We start from the raw sequence: 27191 nt of genomic DNA on the forward strand, positions 1-27191 counted from the left end.
TCTATTTGCTCTGCCTTTGACCTTAAAAATGGAAAATCTTTCTTTTGATAGAGGAAGTGGAAAGATTTTCAATCACTAAATTAAATAAGGTTTTTCAGAATTTAGACTTGACTAATTCTTGCACTTCATTAGCGGTTTCTTGGCAAGAGATCTGCCTTCATCGCCCCCACCCTCCCCCCATGGATGCTCTTTTGGGCTGTTTTAAAAAGATAAAAAGTCTTACAAATAATTTGTACTTAAAGGAAATGTATTTTACATGTTTACGGTGTCTTATATTACCTCTATCAGAGCTCAGAAAGCCCATTTATCAGACTTGGAGGGTTGTGTGAAATGTAGGCAGCCATGGGCTTTCTTTCACGGGTTTTTAGGTCCTGCCCCCTATTACAACAGTTTTGGAATGAGATCATCAGCTTTCTTGGTCGAGGGTTGGAGCAGAGTGTCCCAGGTTTGCTTGATATTGTATTATTTGATGATGCATCTACATTTATAACTTCTATTAAAGGGGGACGTTTATTTGTCAGGAAGGCATTGCTACTAAGCAAGAAATTGATCCTAACAAACTGAAGTAGCTTCTTTTTGGATGTGGTGGAACCAACTTCATCTTTTGTTGCCAATGGAAAATATGGCATCGCTTCTCATTTCAATGTAGAAGATCTTCCCTAGAATGTGATTGTTATAATCAAAGTTTACCAATGTTTTATGGTATCTGGGTTTTTGTCTGGATATGTTTAGTATCCCAAAGGAGTTTTAAAACAGTTGAAAGTGTTTTCCTTTTGGTTTGTTTTCTGGGATGCCATAGGAGTTAGGATTAGTAAAGGCATGACCTTAGGATTCTGATCTCTAGATATGGCAGCTATGGGGGTAACAGAACAAATACCTCCTACAGCAATGTGCATCTCTTACACTCAGTTATCTAATATTCTGCTTGAATATACTTTTTGTATTACAGAGAATTTTTTGAGTGTACATTCATTGAGGGTAATTTTTAAAAGCATTTACATGTGTAAATTTAACTATTGTAGCAATTTTCAAAAGCCATTTACTCATATTAAGTGCACTTAACACAGATAAACCTATTGACAATTCAGTGCCATTAATTGTAGCTATTTTCAAAAGCTTATTTACATGGGTAAAGTGTATTTATACTTGTAAAACCCATTTTTTTGAAAATTGGACCCATTGTGTTTTTTCTCAATAAAAAGATTTTAATATATTTCTATGGCTTCCAAGGTTCCCTCCGACTGCATGATAGCGATTTTGCTCATCTCTTGGGTTTGGGATACAGAAGCTAGCAATCCAATTTCACTAAACCTGGACACTCATGACATTACCTATTAATTGAGTTATAGAGATACATAGAAGCTTTAAAAAAAGATAAGATATATTGAAGACAGCTATGCCTCTCAATAACTGAGTATTATTTTTCTCTTGGATGCAATAATGCTCTATATTGCACAAATTTCTCTTTCCTAGCTGTGACATTTATTACCTCAGGACTGATAGCAACCATAATTGCAGAGCATCTGAGCAGTACTGTACTATCAGGAATGTTTGGATCTCTCCAACAGATCTTCTATCAAAAATGATTTTCCTTATGAATGTTTTATCTACTCATATGAAGTTTCAAATTATGTACTGATACTGACCAGTTCTGCAGCCATGAATGCAGGCATAACATAAGGGATGTTCTATATACAAAAAACAAATATTGCACCCAAGAATTAATCAAGATGGCACCAGAACTACCTTAGAATGGGAGCAGGAGTGTTGGCATTCCAATTCCCATCATAACTTATTCAAATTTAAGAAATGAAAGCACTTTGCTAATTGTCTACAGATAAATATATATTTTAAAAAGTTTTTTTCAACCATTTCAGGAAACTGCATATTTACAAAAGTCCAAGCTTTAAAGTGAACCTGGTACTGTCTCAAGTTTCTTACACCAAACAATTACTGTTATTGGCTCTCATGATTAAAGAACCGCTACCATAGTGTCTATCCTGTGTAAACAGGACTTACAGTAGGTTCTACAGCATGTTTTGTGTATTTTTCCTAAAATGTCACAGATTTGGACATTTGTGCCAAAGTAGTATAGTTTGAACAGAAATTGTCATCAGATTGGGCTTTAGCAATTGTGGGTTGTTCTAATGGATTTTTTGAGAACTGAGAAGGTGGTGACAGTGGTGCTTTTCTCACAGAGGTGCATGGCTCCTGGCCATTGATTCTGGAAGCTCCAGCATTGTTTGGCACTGTATTAGGATATTTTATTGGCTCACCTCCCTGAGGGGGCGAAACCATGTGATGGAAATCTTCATGTAAAGGCATAGCTATTTCTTTTGCATTGAAAAAGTCTTGCTCTACAGCACATGCCACATGGAGTGGAGTGGTGGTCTTTATTATTTTGAAGAAACTAGATTGCTCTTGCAGCATTGGGGATGATTTAGTACGGCTGTAGATACCCTCTGACAACGGAGAGATATCATCGTCTACTACACACAACACTGGCACACTGCCAGAAGACCTCTGTGGAAAGGACTTTTGCATCATGTTGAATATCAGAGGCTCCGTGTACCCTAGGCTCCTACCAGAGGACTGCTGCAGATCTAAAACTTCGCAAAAAGATGAAGACTTGCACACTTCATCTTCTGAATCGTGGGCGGCAACACTAGATGACATGAATGACTTATTACATCTTTGCTCCCAATCAGACAAGTTGTCATACTGAGATATGTTGGATGGGCGTCTTCTGCTTTCGTTGTCAGGAAGAGGAAGAACAACCTTGTAAGAAGGAACTTGTTCCATTGGTAAATTACAAAGGCAGGAAAATGTGTGCTCAGACAATAGAAAGGCATTTGGTGGTGAAGGCCAAGGTTCCTGGCTAGGCTGGTTTTCTTCTGGAACTAAATCAATGGATGGAGAAGTAGCAGCTTTTTCACCCTGCATAGAAAGAGTAATTTTAGTTGGATAATTTTCCAGGGCATTAAATTCTTCAAGTGAAGAAGATGGAACAGTTGGAAACTTGACATCTGGCACTGATTCAGACAAAATTTCCATTGTCCTGATATGTAAATCAGTCTGTGAACTCTTACTATGGGTGTCACTGTTTCCAGTAGGGCTGTCCATAATTATTGCTTCATCCAGATGTGGGAAGGTTTCATAGAGTCTTATGTGGTCTATGTTTCCAACATAGTGAGATGAGTTAGTCTCTTGTAAAGATGAAAGAGTTTGTGTTATTTCAACGCCACTACCATCTATTTCTGATAGAAGTTTTCCCTCCCCAGGGAAGGCTTGCACCTTCTTCAGTCCTTGAGATGCATCTTGCCTTGGTAGTTCATGGACAGCTTTCTTTGCTGACAGGGTTTGAGTTTCTTCTAAAACAAGCTGGATTTCATCCTGGCCAAATTCCTCAACTGGCGCTGCATGCAAATGGTGCTCTTTCATGGGAATTCTGTCTAGGATGGGTAATTCAGAAAAGGAAGTTCTATTATAATGGGGAGAAGGTCCCCTGGTGCTGACCTCTGGGTTGGAGATTTTATTTAGATTAACATTCTTTATTCTGGGTGGCGTCCTCTTGGTTTCTCTGCCAGTTTCAGTGTCATCAGGTAAGCCACTCACTGCAAGGTAGGGTTGCACTGGCAATAGGTCGATACCAATCTCCTGGCCAAGTGGCTTCTTTGGAAATTCTTCTGGTTTAGCTTTGAATGGAAAAAAATGGCATATGGCTAGTTAGCTGTTGAGATATAGCAGGTAGACACACATGCAGACAGGGATAGTTAAATACCAAGACATATGAGCCAGCAGAGGTTGAACTTTAATTGACAGAATAACTGCTATTCTGAACCATGAGGCAAAATGAGCATGTATCGAATGGTGCCCATTCAACTAAGAGCACCCATCAAACTGGGCATTTATTGGCAGTTAATTACTACTGGGAGCACATTCAGCTTGTGAAGGTACCTGGGCCAATTAGAAGCCAGATTCTATGGGTACCATTAGGTGAGTAGGATTCTAGCACACTGCTGGAATCTAAACAGATCTTCCTGTGCAGTTACAGTTGCAATATATTTTATAAGTTAAACAAAAATAACGTTGATTTAGTAAGCAAAGGCCAAAGGGTATGAAGCTGACAACTAAAAGAGGACTTGTGCACCATCTTTGGATAATTGTTATCTTGGTGCAATAAAAGATATCACAACCTGTGGAGAAATCTAGTTTTCTTCAGGATCAGATGTGTGAGGGGAATCAAAATGTTAGAGAAACATTCTCTGAGGCATACAATGACATTTGAGTCAGAACCTTCTAAAAGTACTAAAACCATCAGGCAACAAGATATAAGTTACAGAATCTGTGCTCCATTAGCTGTGCCTGAAAGTCTAGGTGAATAACTACAAAACTAACATTACAGACATCATTCTCAGGTACTGTCACTTAATAATCACTCTAAAAATACCAGAGATAAGATATGAATGTCACTTGAGAGCAGGAGGTATAGAGGGTGAACTTACATGAGGATACAAAGTGAGGAGAACCGGAACTTACCTAAGGACAATAGGTGAGGAGGGAAGTTACCCAAGGATAAAAGGTAAGAAGGGACAGAATTTTCCCTAAGGACATTAGATAACAGGAGCAGAACTTAACTGAGAAGGGAAGTGAGGAAGGGCAGACCTTACCTGGGGACAAAAGGTGAGAAGTGGCAGAGTATACCTGGGAATGGCAGGTAAAGAAGGATTGAGCTTGAAGGTGGAAAGATCTTACTTGAGGAAGAAAGGAGAAGAGGGGTTGAGCTTACCCAGGGATGTAGGGGAGAAGGGAGAATGAAGACTGGCTGAAATTACCTGAGTACAGGAGGTGAAGAGCGACTAAACTTACATTACCGCTCTGAAGTATTTATTTTATTTTATTTATTTAGTGCTTTTATATACCGACATTCTTGATACGGATCAAATCAGATCGGTTTACATGGAACATGGGGAAATAACATTAACATATCCAAGAATAAACGAAAGTTACAATAAAACAGGGGTACTCAAACTGGGAATAAGAGGAGCCAATGGCAGAAGAATTCGGAACTAAACCATATCAATACAACAATATTTACAAATGCGGTAAAGGGGATGCGATGACTAGAGGGCCTTGCAGTGAGTCTGTAGATGGGGAGGTCCCAGATTAAGGGAAGGCTTGTTGGAATAGCCAAGTCTTCACTTTTTTTCTGAAGGTCAATAGACAGGGTTCTAGTCTAAGGTCAGAGGGCATAGAATTCCAAATTTTCGGTGCCGCTGTCGAGAAGGCTCTCTCTTTGGTGGCTGAGTGGAGCGTGGATTTGGCTGGGGGGGGGAGGGGGGTGAAGCGATCCCCTGTAGGCTTCGCTGATCGGTCATAGGGACGTGTGTAGAGTGAGTGGGTATTGGATATGGATGGGGGTTTGATTGTTAACTGATTTGTGAATGATGGTGAGACATTTGTGTAAGATTCTGAAGCTTATAGGAAGCCAATGCAGATTTTTTAGGATAGGTGTGATGTGGTCTCTTCTGTTGGCGTTTGATAAGATTCTAGCGGCCAAGTTTTGCAGCATTTGCAGCGGTTTGGTGGAAGAGGCAAGTAAAAGCAAACTAGGAAGTAAAAGCAAACTATGATAGATATATCTATATCTATCTATCTATCTATCTATCTATATATATATATATATATATATATATATATAAAAATAAATAAAATTACAATTACAAATTAAATTGCAATTACATAGGGACAGGAGGTGAGGAGGGGCAGAGTTTACCTGAGGACAAGAAATGAGGAGGGGAAAAAGTTACCAAAGCGGAGCAGTGGTAGAGCTTACCTTAGGAAAGGAGGTGAGAAAGGCTGAAATGACCTGAGAATGGAGGAAAAAAGAAGCAAAACTTACCTGATTATGAGATGTCAAAAGAAGCAGAATTTATCAGACAAGAGGGGAAGGAGGTGAGCTTACCTGAAGACAGGGAGGAGGGGCACAGCTTAATTAGGAACCGGAGGTGAAGAGGGGAGGATACCCAAGAAGATACTAAAGTTACCTTGAAGTAGGAAGTAAGGCAGGGCGGAGGTTACCTGAAGGAGGAGATGAGGAGGAACTGAAAGGGACTAAGATTACCTGGGAGACAGATGTAAGGGGGAGGGGGCGGAGCTTACCTGGGGGCGGTAGGTCTAGTTTTATTTTCCGCAGCTCTGCCATGGATGTCTGTAACTGCTCAACAACAATGTCATCATCATAGTTCAGTGATTTGGAAATCTTCTCCTGAAGAAACTCTCTCAGATCCTCCAGTGACATCTTCAGCAAGCGTTCTGCACATAGGAAGGGAACCCCAGAGTCTTACAGCTGTGTACTGTACCAATAACAGCTCTGCAACAGTGAGGTCAATACTTGGGACTTGGCCAGATGAACAGGGTTTGAATTTCTCGCCCCTCCATGGGTATGTTTTAGATGGGTAGGTCAATACCTGACTAAAATTTACCCAAACAAAAAGGAGGTAGTATGGAAGCATTCCAGGGGTGTGGCTTGCTGATAATTGTGGTTGTGTGGCAGAAAAGGTCAAATATTATCTGGGTACCTATACCAGTATAAATATAAACCTAACTGTCTCTGTAAAGCATAAATCACACCATTCCTCAACCTTCTAGCAATGAACCAAAAGTTCCGTGTATAACAACTTTCTTTGTAACAGTGCTAAAATATATATATATATATATATATATATATGAAGGGGGTGGTAGTTTCATATGGAAATGAAACTGATGCTACCAGTAATCAGTCTCATGATGTTGATATAATCATAAACTACCAACCACCTTCCTCCCTATATTCAGATTTTTTTAGCAATGTTTTTTTTTAAAGCTCCAATAGTGAAATAAAATATTTTCATCAAATGCGCAAACTTAACGCTTTCTTATTGAACTGTAGCCAGTGCTTAATTTCCTTTGCAACATTCAGGTAGCAAAGATTTATATTCGACATCAAAGCATAATATCTTACTGCCCTCCCAATGAGATCATGTCTCTGAAAAAATCCTTCATCAGGGGAAGTCTCTTCCTTTACAGCTGTGCCGATTCTGCATCTCTTTAAACTTGTCTCTTTCACAATGAAACGCTAACTTGCACAGAATGAGCATAATACAATGTCCATTTCCTAGTACAGATCCATCATGGGATCTGGAAATGTCCAACAGAACAGGTTCCTGCTTCAAAGACCAATTGTTTCAAAGTAATCCCAAACCAATCAAAGAGAACCTCTTGAATCCCATAGTTTTAAATGGGTGCCAACAACAGTTGGACAACATTTTTGATTTACGCTAACATACTCCAATTTAATTCTTCATTCATACCAGCTGGTGTCACTATATAGAGAGTATAAATCCAAAACGTTTCATAGGGACACTTAATTGAACACAAGTCTTGTCTCAAAACAAAGTAAGTGCCCCTGTGGTATAACATTGTGAAGCATTGCATCATACTTTTCATGCCTTAATGTGGACTGTTATTGAGCAAATTTCCATTCCAAATGGGGCAATATATATATATATGCCCGCTTGAATTTTCTTGAAGCATTTTGGATTTATACATTAAGGGACAGATTTTTAAAAAGTACGCGCGCGCGCACTTTTGTTCACACAACCGGCGCAAACAAAAGTACGCCGATTTTAAAAGATATGCGTGTAGCCGCGCGTATCTTTTAAAATCTGGGGTCGGCGTGCGCAAGGCTGCACAAAATCAGCCTTGCCTCGGAGGGAACTTTCTTTCCGGCGCCCCCCACCTTCCCTTTCCTTCCCCTAACTAACCCTCCCCCCGGTCCTAACTAATTCCCCCCCCCACCTTTATTTCAAAAATGCCTGCCTGAGGCAGGCGTAACTTGCGCGAGCTGGCGCACCATGTTCCGGTCCGGAGGCCACGTCCATGCCCCCGGAACGCCCCTGGACCGGAACCATGCCCGCGCCCCCCGCCCCCAGAATGCCCCCCGATGACGCACCCCCCGACAGGAAATCCCCGGGACTTATGCGCGTCCCGGGGCTTGTGTGTGCCGCCGAGCCTATGCAAATAGCCTCAGCACGCGCAGGGGGTGGAAGGGGCAGCTTTTCGGGGGTTTCGCGCGTATCTTACGTGCATATCCCTTTGAAAATCTGCCCCTAAGTTTGCACATTTGAAGAAAATATTTTATTTCACTATTGGAGCTTTAAACAAAATTTTACTAAAAAAATATGAATATAGGGAGGAAGGTGATTGGTAGTTTATGATTATATCAACATCGTGAGACTGATTACTGGTAGCATCAGTTTCATTTCCATATGAAACTACTACCCCCTTCATATATATATTTTAGCACTGTTAAGTTGAGGAATGGTGTGATAGGTTGTAAATTTGGATATTAGGACAGCTTCTGGCAGCGATTTTTAAAATTGGTTTGTTACATTGAAAGCATATAGCCAAGCCATGGCTGAATTTTCCTCCACCCAAATTTCAAAAATAAAGGTGGCCACTGCTGCCCTCTACCCCCACAAAAGTTTTTTAAAAAATTACCATGTTATGTGGGACTGATCCTGTCACATTCCACTACCTTGAAAATATCATCTGCTTACATTCCCACCCCATTCGACCTCCTGAAGCAGAGTTGGCTTCTCCAGTCCTCAGGGGGTCACAAATCAGTCAGGTTTTCAGCAAATCCCTAATGAATATGCATAAGACAGATTTGCATGTACACTGTCTCAGCTATACACAAATTTATGTCATTAGGGATATCCTGAAAACCTGACCAATTTGAGGATCTCAAGGACCAAAATTCCCCACTCTTGTCCTGCTCCCAAATGCAGTGGGAGGGGTAGAATCTCTTACATCCTTCCACTCCCATAATGCAGCTTCTAGCACTGTAACTTATTCACTTCCGTTCTGAATGGAAATTGGTCTTTCACAGACAGCTGAAATGAACTCTAAATGGAGACTGGCCCTTCAACTGTCAGCAAAAGGATCAATCAGTGAAGAACTGAACTGAAGAAATTAAAAAAGTAAGTGCCAGGACCTGTTCCTTGACCACATTCTCTGGAAATAAAATCCTTGTCCTATCACTATTTGAAAGGATAAATAATTGTTCCCCCCACCCATGACTGTACAAATCTTTATCATGTCCTCTCTCAGCCATTTATTATGGGGGGAGCCCTTTCATCCTCTATCATTTTTGTTGCCCTCCTCTTTACCTTTTCTAGACCCACTGCCTTTTTTTGAGATGGGGTGAACAGAACTGCACACAATACTTAAGGTATGGCACTATCATGGACTTATACTGAGGCAACGTGATGTTCTCAGTTTAAGGAGCAATTCGAGAAATTGTGTGTTTTGCTGCAAAGTCCCTAGGACCTTTTACACACAGAGCTTTGCACCTTCTTTTTGTCCAAAACAATTCCCATACTTTTGAAAATACAAAACTGTGCTTATTATTAGGGATGTGAATCGTTTTTTGACGATTTAAAATATCGTCCGATATTTTTTAAATCGTCAAAAATCGTTAAAGAGTGCAATACAATAGAAATTCCCCCGATTTATCGTGAAAAATCGTTAATCGGGTTTGTGTCCACTAACGGGAGTTATTGGGGGGGGGGGGGGCAGGAAAACCGGCACACCAAAACAACCCCTAAACCCACCCCGACCCTTTAAAACGAACCCCTTACCTTCCCCCACCCTCCCAAACACCCCCAAAATGTTTTAAAATCATCTGCTCTCGGGCAGCCGACAGCCCGAGAGCAGTCACATTGTAGGAGCACTGGATGGTCCGCGCCATTTATGGCGCGGACCATCCAGTGCTCCTACAATGTGAAAGGGGCCGGCCAATGGCACGGATACCCTGTCACATGGTAAGGGCAAAGGGCCATCGGCGCCATTTTTATTAGCGCAGCCGACGGCCCAAGAGCGGGAGATCGCTCCCTGCGCCCCCACTGGACCACCAGGTAATTTTAAAATGTTTTTGGGGGGGGGGGTCGGGAGGGTGGAGGAGGCTAAGGGGTCAGTTTTAAAGGGTCAGGGTGGGTTTTTTGTTTATCAGATCGGGCGTAGCCGATAAACAAAAAAAACAATCGGGCTGGATGATAAAAATTATAAGATTTGAATCGGAACCGGAACGATTCCGGTTCCGATTCACATCTCTACTTATTATAGCCCCCCCAGCCTAACCCAGCCCAGGAATGCCTCCACAAAAATGCAGGTACAGTTTCGTGCATTGCGGCACAGCACATGCACTTTTATCCTTATACAGGTTGGCCAATTTTCAAAAAATAACCATTTACACAGATAAATGGCTTTTGTAAACTGCCCTCTTATTCTCTATTCCTTTCAGCATAAATTTATTTTTTAATGAATATATATTATACAGAGGAGAACATTACAACATGTACACAGAGTAGAACAGCATAAGTATAGAAATCGCAAGCAAGATTATTTTAATAAACCTAATTCATTAACCTCACCTATATAGCTTTTAGACATTGTAAAACTATGGTACTATGCACCTCTGAGCTTAATCTTTTCCTCCTCACATGAATATACACATCCATACTCATTCATACATTGCACCACTTCCACTGTTCCACTGTTTATAAGATCTCCAACTGTACTATGTTAATCATACAGCTGCTGTAGCCTGTTATTCTCCAGCAAATAGATATTAAATAATTGACATCTTTGAGACCATTTCAATTTGTGGCAGACTCATAATAAATGCTTCCAGTGGAAATACATTTTATAAAATCTTCAAACTTTCCCTGTTGACATACCAAGTCCTCAAGTTGAAAGATCTCCAATATTAATCTTTGCCATAGATCTATACTGGGCCCAGTTTCCTCTATCCATTTGATGAGTATAACCTCCATTAAGGTCAAGTCAATTAAGCATTTATTGTTCTTATGTACATTATCTTCCATCAGTCTTAAATCAAACAATGGTCATACCATTGCATACTCACTTTAAAAATTCTCTGTTTTCACAAAAACCTCTTGCCAAAAATGCTATTTTGCTACAAGAGTAGAAACCAAGAATACAAGTACTTTTATCAGTCTTACATTTAGTACAAATACCAGATTCCATTAATCCCATCCCATAAAGCCTAATTTTGTGGAGGATCTTCAATTGTATCTCTCTAATATGCAGATCCATTGAAACTGTCTGTGCTTGTTTAGAATAAAAGGCAATATTCTCTACCCCAGTGGTTCTCAACCAGCGTGACAGGACACACTGTCTGTCACCAAGGGTCGGAAGTGTCACCAGAAATTTGACATAGCAAGCCTATGCTTTCTATAATAGCCACAGGTGCTTGCTGCTTGAGGAGAGTGCAGAGTAAGGAGCAGCTACTTAAAATTCCTCTTTACCGCTCCCTATTGCTGCTTTTCCCTCAACCCTGGCAATCACGGCCACCACCAATCCAAGCCAGAAATGTTGCAGGCATGCTGTATCCTCCCCCTCCTTGGAGTTTCAGTTTTTCACTGCATGCTTGTTTATAATTTATGGTCTTTTAGTCTGTATTAGATAAAAGTCAGCATTCTGCATGTTTGATAGAGATGAGGGATTCTGCTAACTAGGATGTAGATTCTGGGTAGGAATCTAGAGCAGTCTGGTTTCCTTTGTTTTCCAATAGTAAGTATACTGGGTTCTATATTTGGAGTCTAGTTTTTCACAGGTAAGATTGTTGCTGTTCATGTCCTGGGTGTTAGTATTCTTATGGTATGGCTGGTAGGCTGTATAATTTCTACATGTCTTTTTAGCAGGTTTTCATGTTATTTGAAAAAATGGCTGGCAGGGAAGGGATTTTGAAGTATTATTATTATGGGGATACAGAATTTGAATATATTTTTTGTATGATGAGTTGAAAGGGGAAATTTCCTAACTCTGCTCTAAATAAACTCCAGAAGAGGTCAGAACTTTCTGAGGTTGACAGTGAAATGCACGAGAGTTTGTCTGTACTGAAAAACTGTGTTCTGCATATGCATATCAGTCCCAGATTTCTCACTGATGCAGAAAGCAAAGATTACATTTTTTTGTACCGGATGGTATACACCCCAGAGTTCTGAAGGAACTAAAAAATGAAATTTCAGACCTATTAGTAAAAATTTGTAACTTATCATTAAAATCATCCATTGTACCTGAAGACTGGAGGATAGCAAATGTAACCCCAATATTTAAAAAGGGCTCCAGGGGCGATCCGGGAAACTACAGACCAGTTAGCCTGACTTCAGTGCCAGGAAAAATAGTGGAAAGTGTTCTAAACATCAAAATCACAGAATATATAGAAAGACATGGTTTAATGGAACAAAGTCAGCATGGCTTTACCCAAGGCAAGTCTTGCCTCACAGATCTGCTTCAAAAAAGATATAATTGCGATGGAGAAGGTACAGAGAAGGGCTACCAAAATGATAAGGGGAATGGAACAACTCCCCTAAGAGGAAAGACTAAAGAGGTTAGGACTTTTCAGCTTGGAGAAAAGACGACTGAGGGGGGATATGATAGAGGTGTTTAAAATCATGAGAGGTCTAGAACGGGTAGATGTGTATCGGTTATTTACTCTTTCGGTTAGTAGAAAGACTAGGGGGCACTCCATGAAGTTAGCATGGGGCACATTTAAAACTAATCGGAGAAAGTTCTTTTTTACTCAACGCACAATTAAACTCTGGAATTTGTTGCCAGAGAATGTGGTTAGTGCAGTTAGTATAGCTGTGTTTAAAAAAGGATTGGATAAGTTCTTGGAGGAGAAGTCCATTACCTGCTATTAAGTTCACTTAGAGAATAGCCACTGCCATTAGCAATGGTTACATGGAATAGACTTAGTTTTTGGGTACTTGCCAGGTTCTTATGGCCTGGATTGGCCACTGTTGGAAACAGGATGCTGGGCTTGATGGACCCTTGGTCTGACCCAGTATGGCATGTTCTTATGTTCTTATGCCTGCCAAGGCCCGACCCCCTTTAAATGAGGCCTCCGGTGCCTTCCATTCCAGATCGATTAGCTGCTGTGCTGCCTGTAGGAGGGGAAAATGGTGAGCCGGTTGGCGCAGGCCCTCTAACAGGGGGTTCATTTAAGGTCCCCTGGGGTATCCTGGCCCGGAATGGCCAGCTCCGATAGGCATTGCGAGACCAGGCCGGAAAGATCCTCTTTCTGAAAGAAGCGCCTCATGGTCTGATATGGCTCTATCTCCGAGGGAAGTTCACCCTCCTCGGGGGGCTCCTCACTGTCCTGGGAGCAATCCGCATCCCCATAAGCGGGGCTATCGGGTGGTGAGTGGCTGCGCCTAGGTCTCGAGGGTCCAGGGACTGGATCAACCGGGACGGAAAGACCCATTCAAGGAGCAGACTGCATCTGGACAAAGGCGTGAATCCCTTTGAATAATTCCACCCAGGAAAGCGAAGCCGGATCTGGCCGTAGGGGCACCAGGTCTCTCAGGTTCCCTGGTTGCTCGCCGCGGCCCGCTAAGTCCGATGTGCTCCCTGAGGAACCGCTGGGCTGGGGCCGGTCCTGTCCTGGGACTCCCATGGCCTCCTCACATTGGGCACATAGTGAGTCTGCTTCCTCGCTCTGTGTGGCTCTGAGGTTGCATGCTGAGCAGAGGCTTAGAGCTTTCATGCCAGATTCTGGAGGTGCCGGCTCTGCGGCCGCATGGGCTCTCTTATGCTCCATTTGCCTGAAATTCGGTATCGCCCAATGATGTGTGCTTAACAAGTGCGCGTAACAGCATGCGCCTAGAACGGGCGTTTTATAGATGTGCGCCTATCCACGGGCGTCTTATTAATGTGCGCCTAACTACGGGCGTCTTATCAATGTGCGCCTATCCACGGGCGTCCTATCAATGTGCACCTATCCACGTGCATCTTATAAACGTGCGCCTATCCACGGGCGTCCTATCAATGTGCGCCTATCCACGGGCGTCTTATAAACGTGCGCCTATACCCGGGCGGCTTATAAATGTGCGCCTATACACGGGCGGCTTACATACATGCGCCTATACACGGGCGGCTTACAATGTGCGCTAACAACATGCGCCTAACGCGTGCGCTAACAACATGCGCCTATCGCGGGCGCTTAGCTTAGCAACGTGCGCTCATCGGCGAAGATGAGTAGGCAGGCAAAAATGGCGACCTCCTTGGCGTGCTGCCTCGTAGGCAGGCCCAGCGAATCCACACTTCCTCGGAGACCAAGTAAAGATATACGCCTTACCTTATCTTCGGCGCTTCCCGGCTGCGACCCGGGCGGTCTCCGGCTGTGGGGGAGAGTACCTTCAACCGCCGCGCATAAGGAAGTGCGCCCGCTGCCTCTAGGCTGGTCCCGAACTCGTCTCGCTCGGGGGCCAAGTCCACGCCGGGACCGAGGCTGCCTCCAGGCCGCACCCGAACTCGTCTTGCTCGGGGCCCAAGCCACGCCCGAGCCCTTCTCACTCGGGGGCTAGGTCCCTGCCGCGAACCGGCCACCGGTCCGAGGCTCTTACCTCCAAGGGACCACGGAAGTCAGCTCGGGAAACTCAACTGGGTGAGTGACCGCCAGGTATCACCGCAGGAGTGCGGGGCTTGACTTCAATAGGTTTCTTCTAGAAATTTAGTCGTTAGAATTTGGAAACATGCTCAGCGAGCGTGAGGTAGCTCCAAACTGCTTTGGAGACGGAAATTACTGATTTGCGGCACTTCCTGTGGGGGTATATGTACCCGTGCTGACGTCAGATCCGTCTCCAACTGCTAGCACGAGCACACTATACCCATTTGTTTTGAGTCCATCTGCTACACGCTAGGAAATGAGATTTTCGGGGGGGTTGGCCGCGCGTTTTCGATGCGCTATTACCCCTTATTGAATACTGTATCGGATCGAAAGTGTTCAAATTCCCTTTGTTGACGAAGTACGAAACCTTGGAGAACTGATAACTCTAAATTATTGTTTACATCGCACATTAAATCACTAGTGAAGATATTCTATTGGAAGTTAAGGTTTAATCTTTGTAACATCCTTATCTTGATTTTTCTAACTTTTGAGTGGTATTACAGATTTTGCTATTTTCAAATGTAGATTATTGCAATTCTCTAGTTTTAGGATTTCCTAAATATGTCCTATGATCCATGCAGATGATTCAAAACTCTGCTGCAAGGGTCTTAACCGGTACTTCAAAGTTCGATCACTTCTCTCTGGTTTTAAAGTCACTGCACTGGCTACCAAATGAATATAGAATTCAATATAAGTTCCTGGTATTGATTCACAATGCGCTAAGCCATGATTCTTCTGCATGTCTCAATACTTTGTTAAAAATTCATTGGCCTATTAGAAACTCAAGATCTGAAGGTCAATGTTTTAGATATTATTCCTAACCATAAAATCATACGGCTTGCAGACTGTCAAGACAAATTACTGTTGCATGAGCAGAGTTGTGGAATGAATTACCATTAACATTACGCAAGCAGGAATATTCTAAGATTTTCAAGAAACAATTTAAAATGCACTTGTTCAAACTGGCATTTTTTTTTACCCTAGTTTACTTCAGTAATGAAAGCAGAAGTCAGTTTTATTATTTTGTTTATTTTTGTTGTTTTATACTTATCTTTGATCATGATTTATTTTATTATTAGTTTTGCAGCGTATGTCGTCATTTGTTGAGGCAACTATGCATATTGGGGTAGATTTTCAAAGGGGTACGCGCGTACGATACGCGCGTACCCCCCAAAAACCTACCCCAAACCCCCCCTGTGCGCGCCGAGCCTATTTTGCATAGACTCAGCGGCGAGCGCAAGCCCCGGGACGCACGTAAATCCCGGGGCTGGCAGCGCGCGCTGGGCTCGGCGTGCGCAGGTTGCACAAATGTGCACCCCCTTGCGTGCGCCGACCCCGGATTTTATAAGATACGTGCGGCTACACGCGTATCTTATAAAATCCAGCGTACTTTTGTTCGCGCCTGGTGCACGAACAAAAGTACGCCCGTGCGTACATTTATAAAATCTACCCCATTGTAAGTTGTAATCATTATGCATGTTTTATTGTGAGTCGCTCAGAATTTTAGATGCAGCATATACATTTAAAAAAAATAAATCTTGGTTTTCGTATGCATCCCTCAAAATGTTACTGTATAAAGGCTTTGAATGTTGACATAGGTATTTTATGTATCTATATACAGAAATATAGAGAGAAATAATTTTGTATATTTTATTTATTTTTGTTTTATATATGTTTTATTTTTCTCTGCCTTGAATGCCAGATTTATGTGGGATACAAATTCTTCTATATAAATGTCAGATTATCTGAATATAAGCTGCTAATACAGTCAGGCTTTTAATAAGCCCTGCAACACATCCCATATTCATACATCCATATATCCAGTCTCAGGATCTTGCATTTCATGTTCAATACTACTATTAACTCTTGAAGCATAAGGATACTGACAGTGATGAGTTTCTCAAACTTTCTACAGCTCTGATCTTATTCCCAGGTCTCAGGATGCAGTATAATAGCAGCCTCCCTCCCTTCTCCCCACAATATGCTAATCTTACTTTTGTGCAGTTTCAGGATAGTGTAGGCCATGGCAGTCAGCACACGCTCCCCTTCCAGGACATAGATATCCCATAGTCGCAGCGTGAGGGTGAATGGAGTCTGTGAGAACAGAGATGACACTACTGTATTTGGCAGAATATACAAAGTGTAGGTTATCTGACCATCAGGCTGTGACCAATGAAAACAATATATATGCTTCCCATCACCTTCATAGACTATGACAGCAGATAAGAACCATAAGAACATAAGAAACTGCCATGCTGGGTCAGACCAAGGGTCCATCAAGCCCAGCATCCTGTTTCCAACAGAGGCCAAACCAGGCCACAAGAACCTGGCAATTACCCAAACATGAGGCCCATCGAGTCTGCCCTAGAAAAGATGGCACAGTGTTTTTAAAAGAAGACTGGAGTGTGTTTACCTGAAGTCCTGGACCCTGCTTGCTCAGTTCCTGCAACACCAGCCCAGTGGCACTACTGAAGACAAGATCCACCCCTGCTAATGTGGCAGCAGCAGCCCAGCAATTCTGGTGGGTAACCAAAGGGGTAACCTAAGGGGGTTGGTCCTTACTGAAACCTTCATGAACCTTAATAAATTTAACCAGACAATATTCAATATGGGGTAGATTTTATAAAAGTATGCCCACGCAAACAAAAGTACGCCGTATTTTAATAGATACGCGCGTAGCCGCCCGTATCCTTTAAAATCCAGGGTCGGCGCGCGCAAGGCTGCCCAAAATCTGCAGCCTGCGCGTGCCGAGCCGTGCAGCCTGCTTCCGTTCCCTCCCACCCCCCCCGCACCTTCCCCTCCCTAACCCACCCCCCCAGCCCTATCTAAACCCCTCCCACCTTTGCTTTAAAAGTTACGCCTGCCAGAGGCAGGCTGGCCGGCGTGCAATTCCCCGGCCCGGGAGCTGTTTCGGAGGCTCGGCCACGCCCCCAAAATGGAACCACGCCCGCGGCCCCACCCCCCGAATTACGTGCCGCCGCAACACACCCCCGAAACGCCCCCCAGGAAGGCCCTGGGACTTACGCGCGTCTCGGGGCTTGTGTGCGCCGCCGAGCCTATTCAACATAGGCTCAGCGCATGCAGGGGGAGCTTGGGGCAGGTTTTCGGGGGGTACGCGCATATCTTACGCGCATACCCCTTTGAAAATCTGCCCCTATTTGTGCATGCTGGCTAAAGTTTAGCCCAATCCCTGAAATACCTCCAGTGCTACCTCTTTTTTATCCAGAAAAAGTTTGTGTGTACACTGAGCTGTGTGCATACAATTTATCTGCTCGGTGGGGGTAAATAATTGAAACTTGGCTTTAGTTGGCCAACTCCAAAAGCTAACCAGAAAAATCCTTTGAATATTGATTTCCAAATGTTTTGGAGAATTATTCACTAATGTGGTTACAGGAAAGGGAAAACGGATTTTGTCTGTCCTTTTGGGGCCAATTTTCAAAACTATGTGGGTAGGTGCAAAGTACTCACATACTCACCTATTCTCAAGGTAAAAGTATCATGTGAGTACCTTCTCTGGCCAAAACTATGTGTGTTGTTGCCTCCCCTGGCCTAACTCCACCCTGGAAACACCTCCAAGAAAATGCAGATCAAAGTAGGCAAGTTTTACCTACATACAGGGTGGGTAATTTTCAAGAAAGCCATTTTACCTGGGCAAATAGCTTTTGAAAGTTGCCCTCATTGAGGGTAATAGCTGTGCAGGCTAGTGTAAAGTTTGCATATAACTTACCCTGAATTTCAAAGTGAACTTCTGTGCATAAATTCACTTTGAAAATTCCTGTGTAAGTGAGCTGGTATGTGCACAAATTCAACTGCACTAAGTTACGCCTGCTTGATCGAGAGCATAACTTGTGTAGGTGAACTTATGCAAATGCTTTTAAAAATGCAAAACACAATGTACACAAGAAGAGGACATATCAAACAGTTAATTGCATTTATTAATGTACACCCCAATTACCTATCTAACATTAAAATTCTCTCTAGCACACTCATCCATCACACATACACACACATATAAAACCAATATCCAATATTCATCAATGACATAAGAAATTCTAATATTTCTTAAATATTAATATTAATATTACTTAAAACCTGGCTCTTCCAGCAGGCTTACTCCACTACACCCCCTATTACATAAATCCCCCCTAGGTATGTTACTCTTCGAATGTTACGTTGATATCCTGGTATGAACGCCTTTTTGCCCATCGATTTTGTACTGCGCACTAAGTTTGTATATAGTTATTGTTATAGTTCAATTACTTAACATATACCCATGGCATCTAATCATGGATGTTTGTTTTATGTAAGGGCTCCTCCAAAACATTATTTATATGTTACCTAGTTCACTACATTATCTGTTTTATGTAAGGGCTCTGCCCAATGGTTTGTGTTCACTGTAAACCGATGCGATGTGCGAACGGTCATCGGTATAAAAGAAACGTTAAATAAATAAATAAATAAATAATATTTATAATATCTATATCTTATAGTATGACTTCTAAATTTTAAAGATTTTGAAAAACACTGATGTCAGTCCTAATGTCCAACAAAGATCTTCGTTTCACCCGTTTTATCTTAAGGGCTTCCTCAGGGATGGACTTAAACATCAAAGAGCATCCAGAATAGCTTTCCCCATCAGTATTTATGTATTACAGTAAGGAAGAGGTAGTTAGTTTTTTGACCCTTGTGTGACTATACCAGAGATTTAAAAATGCAAAAGCATGCGGCCAAGTCTCAGCTCTGCCCCAACTTCACGTGTAACGCCTCTCCCCAGTGTGCACAAAATCTGGTTACATGTGTAATTTTATGTGCAGAGTCTCTGACAATCTTATAAAAGTTATTAAAAGCATAAAACTGGGTGTTATTTATGGAAACTACTTTGAAAATTCAGCCCATTATGCGTAACATTGATCATGAGAACCTAAGAGGACACTGTGATTTGGAAAAAGGCTCTTTTAAATGCTAGGGCCTTAACTGGGAATGTATGCTTGATTCAAGAGGTTATAAAGGAGGAATCTGTTATATATAAGAGCAGTGGGTAAAGATGGGGTAGAAGGAGGGATAATGTATTGCCATTCTATTCAGCAGGATGTTTTTCACATTCATCAACCTTTTGTATAGTCTGCTAATGTAAATAAATTGGATACATTAATGGACCAAAGACTGATTTTGAACTGCTGGAAGTCATTTCTGATGTGATGCCCATATTACAAGATTTTCTGGGGGCTGTTTCCAAAGCTATGCATTTTGATGCAGAGACTGTGGGTACTTTTATCTGCAGGCTTTGCACCAATTTGCAAATGTCAGGGATGTACGTAAGTACAAAACTGCAGACAAATCAAGGACCCACAGAGATTTGCACCTTTGTTTGCAGATACTTTTTCCTGCATAGTTTTGAAAATGCAAAACAATGTGTTTTGTCATCATCCCTGACCTAACCCTGCCCTGAGAACGCCTCCACAAAACTTTAAGTAAAAGTATGCACATTGTGGCCCAGCACAGTGAAATTACTTCTTACTTGATAATTTCCTTTCCTTTAATACAGTCAGACCAGGCAAGACTAGTGGGGTTATGCACAACAACCAGCAGATGGAGACAGAGGTATGCTGATGCCACTTATAATATACCTTCATGCTGACACCAGCCTGCCTGTAACAAGCTGAGGACAAGCACAGTCAGTGGAGGAGACGGTGAAGTCAGAACCTAGGCCCGTGAGTTTCCAGGACAGACAGGACACGAGGCAATGGCATGTCTGGGCTGGCTGCAGTACAGGCAGAGGCCGGATTGCTGTTGACGGCATCGTTCCTTAGGAGAAATTTTATACCTACCCATCTGCAAGGGTTCCTCCTCTGCTGGATTCTGCGGAGTGTTCGCTCTAGGAGGAGAAGCACGCCGAGCTCGAAATGGGCCTGGTGCAGACTTCTGGCCACATCTAGAGAGCATTCTTGTAGCTGAAGGTCGATACGCCCAGTGAGGTCAATCAAAGAGTCCAAGAAGGAGGGCAATTCACGAGCCGCCAACTCGTCTTTAATCAGAGGACGCAAACCTTCAAGAAAGATGGAACGCAGGTAGTCGGAGTCCCAATGTAATTCCAAAGCGAGGGTTCGGAATTCAATAATGTAGTCCGTTAATGGGCGAGAGCCTTGTTGGAGATGAAGAGATGACCCGGAAATGGTTCGTCGACCAGGGTCTTTGAAGTCTGACTGAAACAGGACCAGGAATCCTGGAAGGTCCTGAAGGACCAGGTCTGCTCACTCCCAGAGAGGTGACGCCCAGGCCAAGGCCTTGCCATCCAAAAGAGCCAGGATGTTTGTGGCCTTGGTGATCGCGTCTGGGAAATAAGCTGGTTGCAAGCAGAAGTGCATATTGCATTGGTTCAAGAAACCCCTGCACATGAGAGGGTTCCCTGAAAAGCGTGGGGGTGCCAGCAAGGGCACGGTTAGCCGAGGAGCTGGCATAGAGGTGGAGGCATTGAGCTTGATAGACATTGTAGTGGCAGTCATGGAAGTGTCTAAACGAGAGCTCAGGTTGTCTATGGCTGCTGCCAGAGACTCCAAGAATTTTTGCTGTTCGCTGATCCTTTGTGCCAGGCCAGGAATGGCCTGGAGGGTCGAGACTTCTGCCAGGTCCATGGACTTGGCAATCTGTTATGGTTTGTGGGTATGTGGACCCTTGGCCCAAGATGAGAGTTGTTAACATCTGTGGGGAGGAGCCCCACAGGTCCACACCATAAGGAGGCGAGGTCAGGCATGGCAGGGAGTTCTGGGTGAGGCTGTGGAGAAGTCCCAAGGAGCCAGGAGGGATTCCCACAGTGGGTAGACAGGTTGGAGATAATACCTGAGCAGAGATCCCGAGGAGGCAGGCCGCAGACCGGGAGGCGCGAGACTGGCCGTGCAGGAGGTATTCCGGAGAGGCAACCCCGAGGGGCGGAGCTGCTCAGCGAAGGAGGTGCTGATGCAATGACGTAGGCCAATCCGCGGAGCAGGGAAGCCCGCGTTATGTCTCCAGTGATGATGTATGCTCAACCCTGAGGCGCGGGAAGCATGAACAGTTTCAGTATGGCATGAAAGAACAGCCCCGAGGAGCGGGGAAGCGCTGACTGTCTCTTGTACGGCACGTAGGCACGACCTCGAAGAGTGGGGAAGCACTAAGATAGAACTCCCGAGTAGCAAAGGTGTTCCAGGGACAGCCCTGAGGAGCGGGGGAGGCCAGGAGACAGAGTCCCCATAGAGTGCACACACTGGCCCCCGAGGAGCGAGTACCAGACAGAGTCCAGGTCCAAGTAGTCTGAGACAGGAGCTTATAGAGATGTACGGAACTTGTTGCCAAGTCGCCTAGCTGGGGGCGAAGGTGGAGCTTAAGTACCTTGATCCGATGACATCATCAATCAGGGATGCCCCCGAGATTCCCACCGAAGAGGCTTCAAAGGAGGGCTAAGGAAGGCCCGAAGTTGACGTGGGTGGCGATGGCATTTCGGCCGCCATGAGGAACCATGGAGAATGCGGTGGTGGAGCCTAGCCTGCACCGTGAGCAGACCCGGAGAGGGCAGGAAAACAGTGCAGGATGTAAGTAGGCACGGTCGCAGCCGTCTGCGACCGACGGGCATAACAATGATATTTTCTGTTTTATTCTCCATTCCTTTCCTAATAATTCCTAGCATTACATTTGCTTTCTTGGCCTCTGCCACACATTAAGCAGAGGATTTCAAAATATTATCCCCAATAGATCCTTTTCCTGGGTGGTAATTCCCAACTGTGTAGCTATAATGTGGATTGCACTTCCCTACATGCATCACTTTGCTCTTGTTCATATTAAATGTCATCTGCCATTTGCATACCCAGTCTCCCAGTCTCACAAGCTCCTCTTGCAATTTCTCACAAACTTTGAATAATTTTGTGTCATCTGCAAATTTGATCACCTCACTCGTTGTTCCTATCTCTAGGTCATTTATAAATATGTTAAAAAGCAGAAGTTCCAGTACAGATATCTGGAGCACTCCACGATTCACCTTTCTCCATAGAGAAAACAGACCATTTAGCCCTACTTTCTGTTTTCTATCTTTTAACATTGCCTCCTATCCTACGAATTTTTAATTTCCTCGAGTCTGACATGAGGTACTTTACCAAATGCTTTCTGAAAATCACATCAAAAAGTTCTTGCGTTATTGGAATAGCAATCCCCTGATGAGATGTCAGATATGTTTTTGATTGGTTAATTGTACACTCAGACTTTTTGCCTTTTCTATGAGTTTTTTAGCTCTGCAAACGTATGCCTCCCAGTGCTCACCTTTGCTAATTGCGAGATGTAAGATGTCACCTTCAGTGTCAGTTTTCATTAGATCAGCTTGATCATCATATCGTGCTGTGAGATTGTCCCAAATTTCTTTTGTGGTAATAAAGTTTGCCAATAGATCAAATTCTGTTTTTTTTTTAGCTCACACCTCTTCAGGGGTAGCTCAAGGAACCAAAATAATTTCCCTGTCCCTAGGTGGCTAATAATCTAAGGGCCTGATTTATTCAGGCTTTTCTTCCAATCCATGTCTATGGGGAAAACACTTATTAAATGAGGCCCTCGTTTTGTAACCTGAGACATTGGAGAGTGAGATGACTTGCCCAAGGTCACAAGAACATGGGATTTGAACATTTGCTTCTCTGTTTCTAAGACTGCAGCTCCTCCACTTTCTATTCCATCATACATGCTGCTGTAAGCCGTACCATTTTGACTATACTGCATTTATTTATTTAGGCATTTTATATACCGTCATTCCAAAATAAGATCACAACGGTTTACAAAAGCAACATTCATATTCTAGGTCAATATTCATAAGTTAGGTCTATACAACAATACATTTTCTAGGTCAACACAACATCAGATACAAGTTAATTATATGCCAGGACATTAATCTGTAAAACATTTTAATGACCTTCATGTATTAGCAAGTTGTCATATTACACTTTACCTAGCTGATTGCCTTTGTTCATTCTACTGACAATATCTAAGATTTTTGATAGTGAAGTTATCTGCATATTGGTGATTAAAGTTAAATCATATACATTTTTGAAGAGCCATGTCTTTAGTTCACGTTTGAAACTCTTTCTTTCTGTTATCAGACGTAATGACTCTGGTAGCGAATTCCACAACTTGGGACCCGATATGGAAAACATTTGGTCTCTTATTTGTGTTAGTTGTGTATTCCGCGTTGTAGGCACAGTTAATAGTCCTTTGTTTTGTGATCTTAATGTTCGCTGCAGTGTGTATGGTTGAAGTATCACTCCTATTAAGTAGGGATTTATGTTGTTGATGGTATTAAAAATTATTATTAATACTTTATAATGAATTCTTGACTGAACTGGTAGCTGGTGAAGTGCAATCAGCGAGGGGGTGATGTGTTTGAATTTTCTTTCCCCTAATAAAAGTCTTACTGAGACATTTTGTAATATCTGTAGAGGTTTTAATAGTCCTGAAGGTAGGCCTAGTAATAGGGAGTTACAGTAATCTATGTTTGAAAATATTAATGTTTGTAAATCAGTGTGGAAGTCTTGTAAGGTTAGTAAAGGTTTCAATCAATGCAATATTCTCAGCTTGATGCTTTTTCATTGTCAAGTTCTCATCGATCTGTATTCCTAAGGTCCCGTACTTGATCTGAGGGTATAATGTTAAAAGGTCCAGCAGTGGTGGTTTTACTGTACAGGAGCTCCTCCTTAATCACATGATTTCAATTTTTTTTGTGTTTAGAGAGTTTCAGTTGGGAAAGTTCTTGTATTGCCTTCATGTATGTTGACAGTGTTGATGCAGTTTTTTGAAATGATTATCAAATCAAATTAATTAACGAATCAGGTAGCTAGCTGTGTTTTCTTTTTCATTGATAGATATGGCAGCAACTTCCTGGCAGCAAGTGCTGATGTGATACGGAACTTCCAATTAATATAATTATTAGAATTTAGGTTTGGAGTCACATTTATTGAGCCTGATGCTGATTGACTGAGTTACTATGTCTGGGGTTACTTGTTGCTCAAGCCTTTTCTCCTGTAGTAGTTGTCTGTATACTTTCTATTTCTATTTTTTTTTTTTTAGCTTCCTTCCTTTGTTCACATAATATGGGTGGGTAATTAAACAGTTATCTTTCTTGCTCTGGGCCCATAACTTTTGATGGGTTAATTAGATCAGAACTTGGAGATACAAAACAATTTAATCAAGGTACATGAAGTGGGGAGAAAAACAAAGGCTTACATCAAAGAATGTGGATACAGAATTCAGGAGGTAAAGCTGCCACTAAAAGAATCTTCAATACCTCACTAGCACTTTATTCTTTCCAAACAGAAGCTGGTATATTGGTAAAATAGTTGTTGATGAAGTCAAGCCATATTTTCCTGATAAAGGGATAACAGTCCTATGTAGAAGGTGGAATTACAGTAGATGAACTATGTTATGCTATGTTATATTTGTGTAAATGAAAATTGGCTCTTACCTGCTAATTTTCGTTCCTGTAATACCACAGATCAGTCCAGAGAAGTGAGTTGTGTATCCCTACCAGCAGATGAAGTCAGAGAGCAAAACTTTGGCCACTGCCATATATACTATAGTGCCACCTGCAGTCCCTCAGTATTGACTTGTACCCAAGCTCACATGCACCGAACTAACATAACTAACGGACGACGGGAACCCAACTAAACGGAACCCTTCTTTGTCCTTAGAAATTACATAAACCGAACCAACAACTAGGAAACTGCTCCCTCAACCATATCTGCAAAAAACGGAGCTCCGTGCAAACAGCAGAAAAAGAAAAAAACTCAGTAAGCCTGCTCCCCAACCAGATAGGCTGGCATCTGTGGAGATTATCAGCCAATTCGGGGTTTCCAAGTCCACCCCCGTGCCAGATTGGCAAGCGAGAGCCACCACGACAGACTGACTCTGCAAGCAACGGCATTGGTAGGTGGAATTGTTCGGAAACCGGACTCCATCGAGATAAAAGCGCACGCTGCAACGGTCGTAAGTGAGCGAACGCCTACGGCATCAAATCCAAGGTGGAAGCCATGGACCCCAGAACTTGCAGATGATGCCACACTGTGGGAGTCGTCCTCTGAAGGAGAGAATGGATCTGGTCTTGCAACTTTGTCACCCAGTCCGCCGCCAGAAACACCTTGCCGCACAAGGTGTCGAATTGGGCTTCCAAGTAAATCAACTCTTGAGTGGGTTCCAAGTGACTCTTCTGCATATTGATGACCCACCCGAGCGACTGCAAGGTCACCATCATCATGCACACCGATCTCTCGCAGTCCTCCCGTGACTTTGTGTGAATCAGCCAGTCGTCCAGGTAAGGATGGACTAAAATCCCCTCCTTGTGAAGGAAGGCTGCTACTACCATCACCTTGATGATTGTCCGAGGAGCTGTTGCGAGACCAAACGGAAGGGCCCGAAACCAGGGGTCACGATTTGAAGCTCCAGGGAGGAAGATTCAGAACCAATGTCAGGAAGTATTTCTTCACGGAGAGGGTGGTGGACGCCTGGAATGCCCTTCCGGAGGATGTGGTGAAGACCAGAACTGTGAAGGACTTCAAAGGGGCGTGGGATAAACACTGTGGATCCATAAAGTCAAGAGGCCGCCAATGAAGAGTGGGTGACTCGCCAGAATGACAGCTACTGCCTGGAGACAATACCCTTATTCAATAAACATACACATGCTTACTGTGACTCCAACATCGCTCTAAGCTTCAACAGCAAGAGGAAATGTGGAAAAATGGATTTACACTCACAAAGAGGGGAGTAGCTGGCTTGTTACGGCGGTTACTACCCCAAACCAAATAAGCCTGATGCTTCACCTTCAATGCATATACAGCATAGTTCTCTGCTTCAACGACAGGGGAGAAGAAAAAAGGGTTCGCACTCACAAAGCGGGGAGTAGCTGGCTTGTTACGGCGGTTACTACCCCAAACCAAATGTGTCTGATGCTTCACCTTCAATGCATATCCAGCATGGCTCTCTGCTTCAACGGCATGGGAGAAGACTGATACATCACGCATTTCCAGCATAGCTCCCTGCTTCAACAGCAGGGGAGAAGAAAAACAACCAATAAGGACTGTATAACATAGTCTGGGTAAAACAAATAAGCATGGGTGTAGCTTGCTTATTGCGGCGGTTACTACCCCTACTACCCCTAACTAATCAAGCTAGATATTTCAATGGTGGGGGAGGAAGGTAAATAGAACCAAGAGCTAAGAGAAACAGATAAGTATGAGAGAAAAAATGTGTGAAGCTTGCTGGGCAGACTGGATGGGCCGTTTGGTCTTCTTCTGCCGTCATTTCTATGTTTCTATGAAACTGGAAGTGCTGTCCCAAGACTTTGAAACGCAGAAACCACTGGTGGTCCAGCCGAATGGGAATATGTAGGTACGCCTCTGTGAGGTCCAGGGAGGCTAGAAACTCCCCTTTCCACACAGCAGCCATTACTGTTCTCAGGGTTTCCATTCGAAAACAAGGGATCCGAAGACAGCGGTTCACCTTTTGAAGATAGAGGATGGGACAAAACGTGCCCTCCTTCTTGGGAACCACAAAGTAAACAGAGTACCTTCCCCATCCCTGCTGCGTATCTGGAACTGGGACAATCGCTCGCAGCTCGAGAAGACGTTGCAAAGTTACCCAAACCGCGTTGTGTTTGGTGCGAGAGGCCTCGCAG

At 43.2% G+C, this 27191-nt stretch overlaps 1 protein-coding gene across 2 annotated transcripts in view; it reads right to left on the reverse strand.

Moving 5' to 3' along the window:
- Positions 1–1189: 1189 nt before the first annotated feature.
- The window catches only part of LOC115079276 (USP6 N-terminal-like protein), a 459663-nt gene continuing 433661 nt past the window's right edge, over positions 1190–27191 (reverse strand). For both annotated transcript variants that reach the window (XM_029582658.1, XM_029582659.1), the window contains 3 exons: positions 16513–16612; positions 6163–6315; positions 1190–3695 (listed from right to left, as the gene is read on the reverse strand). In XM_029582658.1, coding sequence (XP_029438518.1) covers positions 2053–3695; positions 6163–6315; positions 16513–16612 — 1896 coding nt within the window. In that variant the 3' untranslated portion in view covers positions 1190–2052. The remainder of the gene's footprint in view (positions 3696–6162; positions 6316–16512; positions 16613–27191) is intronic.

The sequence above is a fragment of the Rhinatrema bivittatum genome, chromosome 17 (genome assembly GCF_901001135.1).
Source record: "Rhinatrema bivittatum chromosome 17, aRhiBiv1.1, whole genome shotgun sequence".
NCBI classification, from domain to species: Eukaryota; Metazoa; Chordata; class Amphibia; order Gymnophiona; family Rhinatrematidae; genus Rhinatrema; species Rhinatrema bivittatum.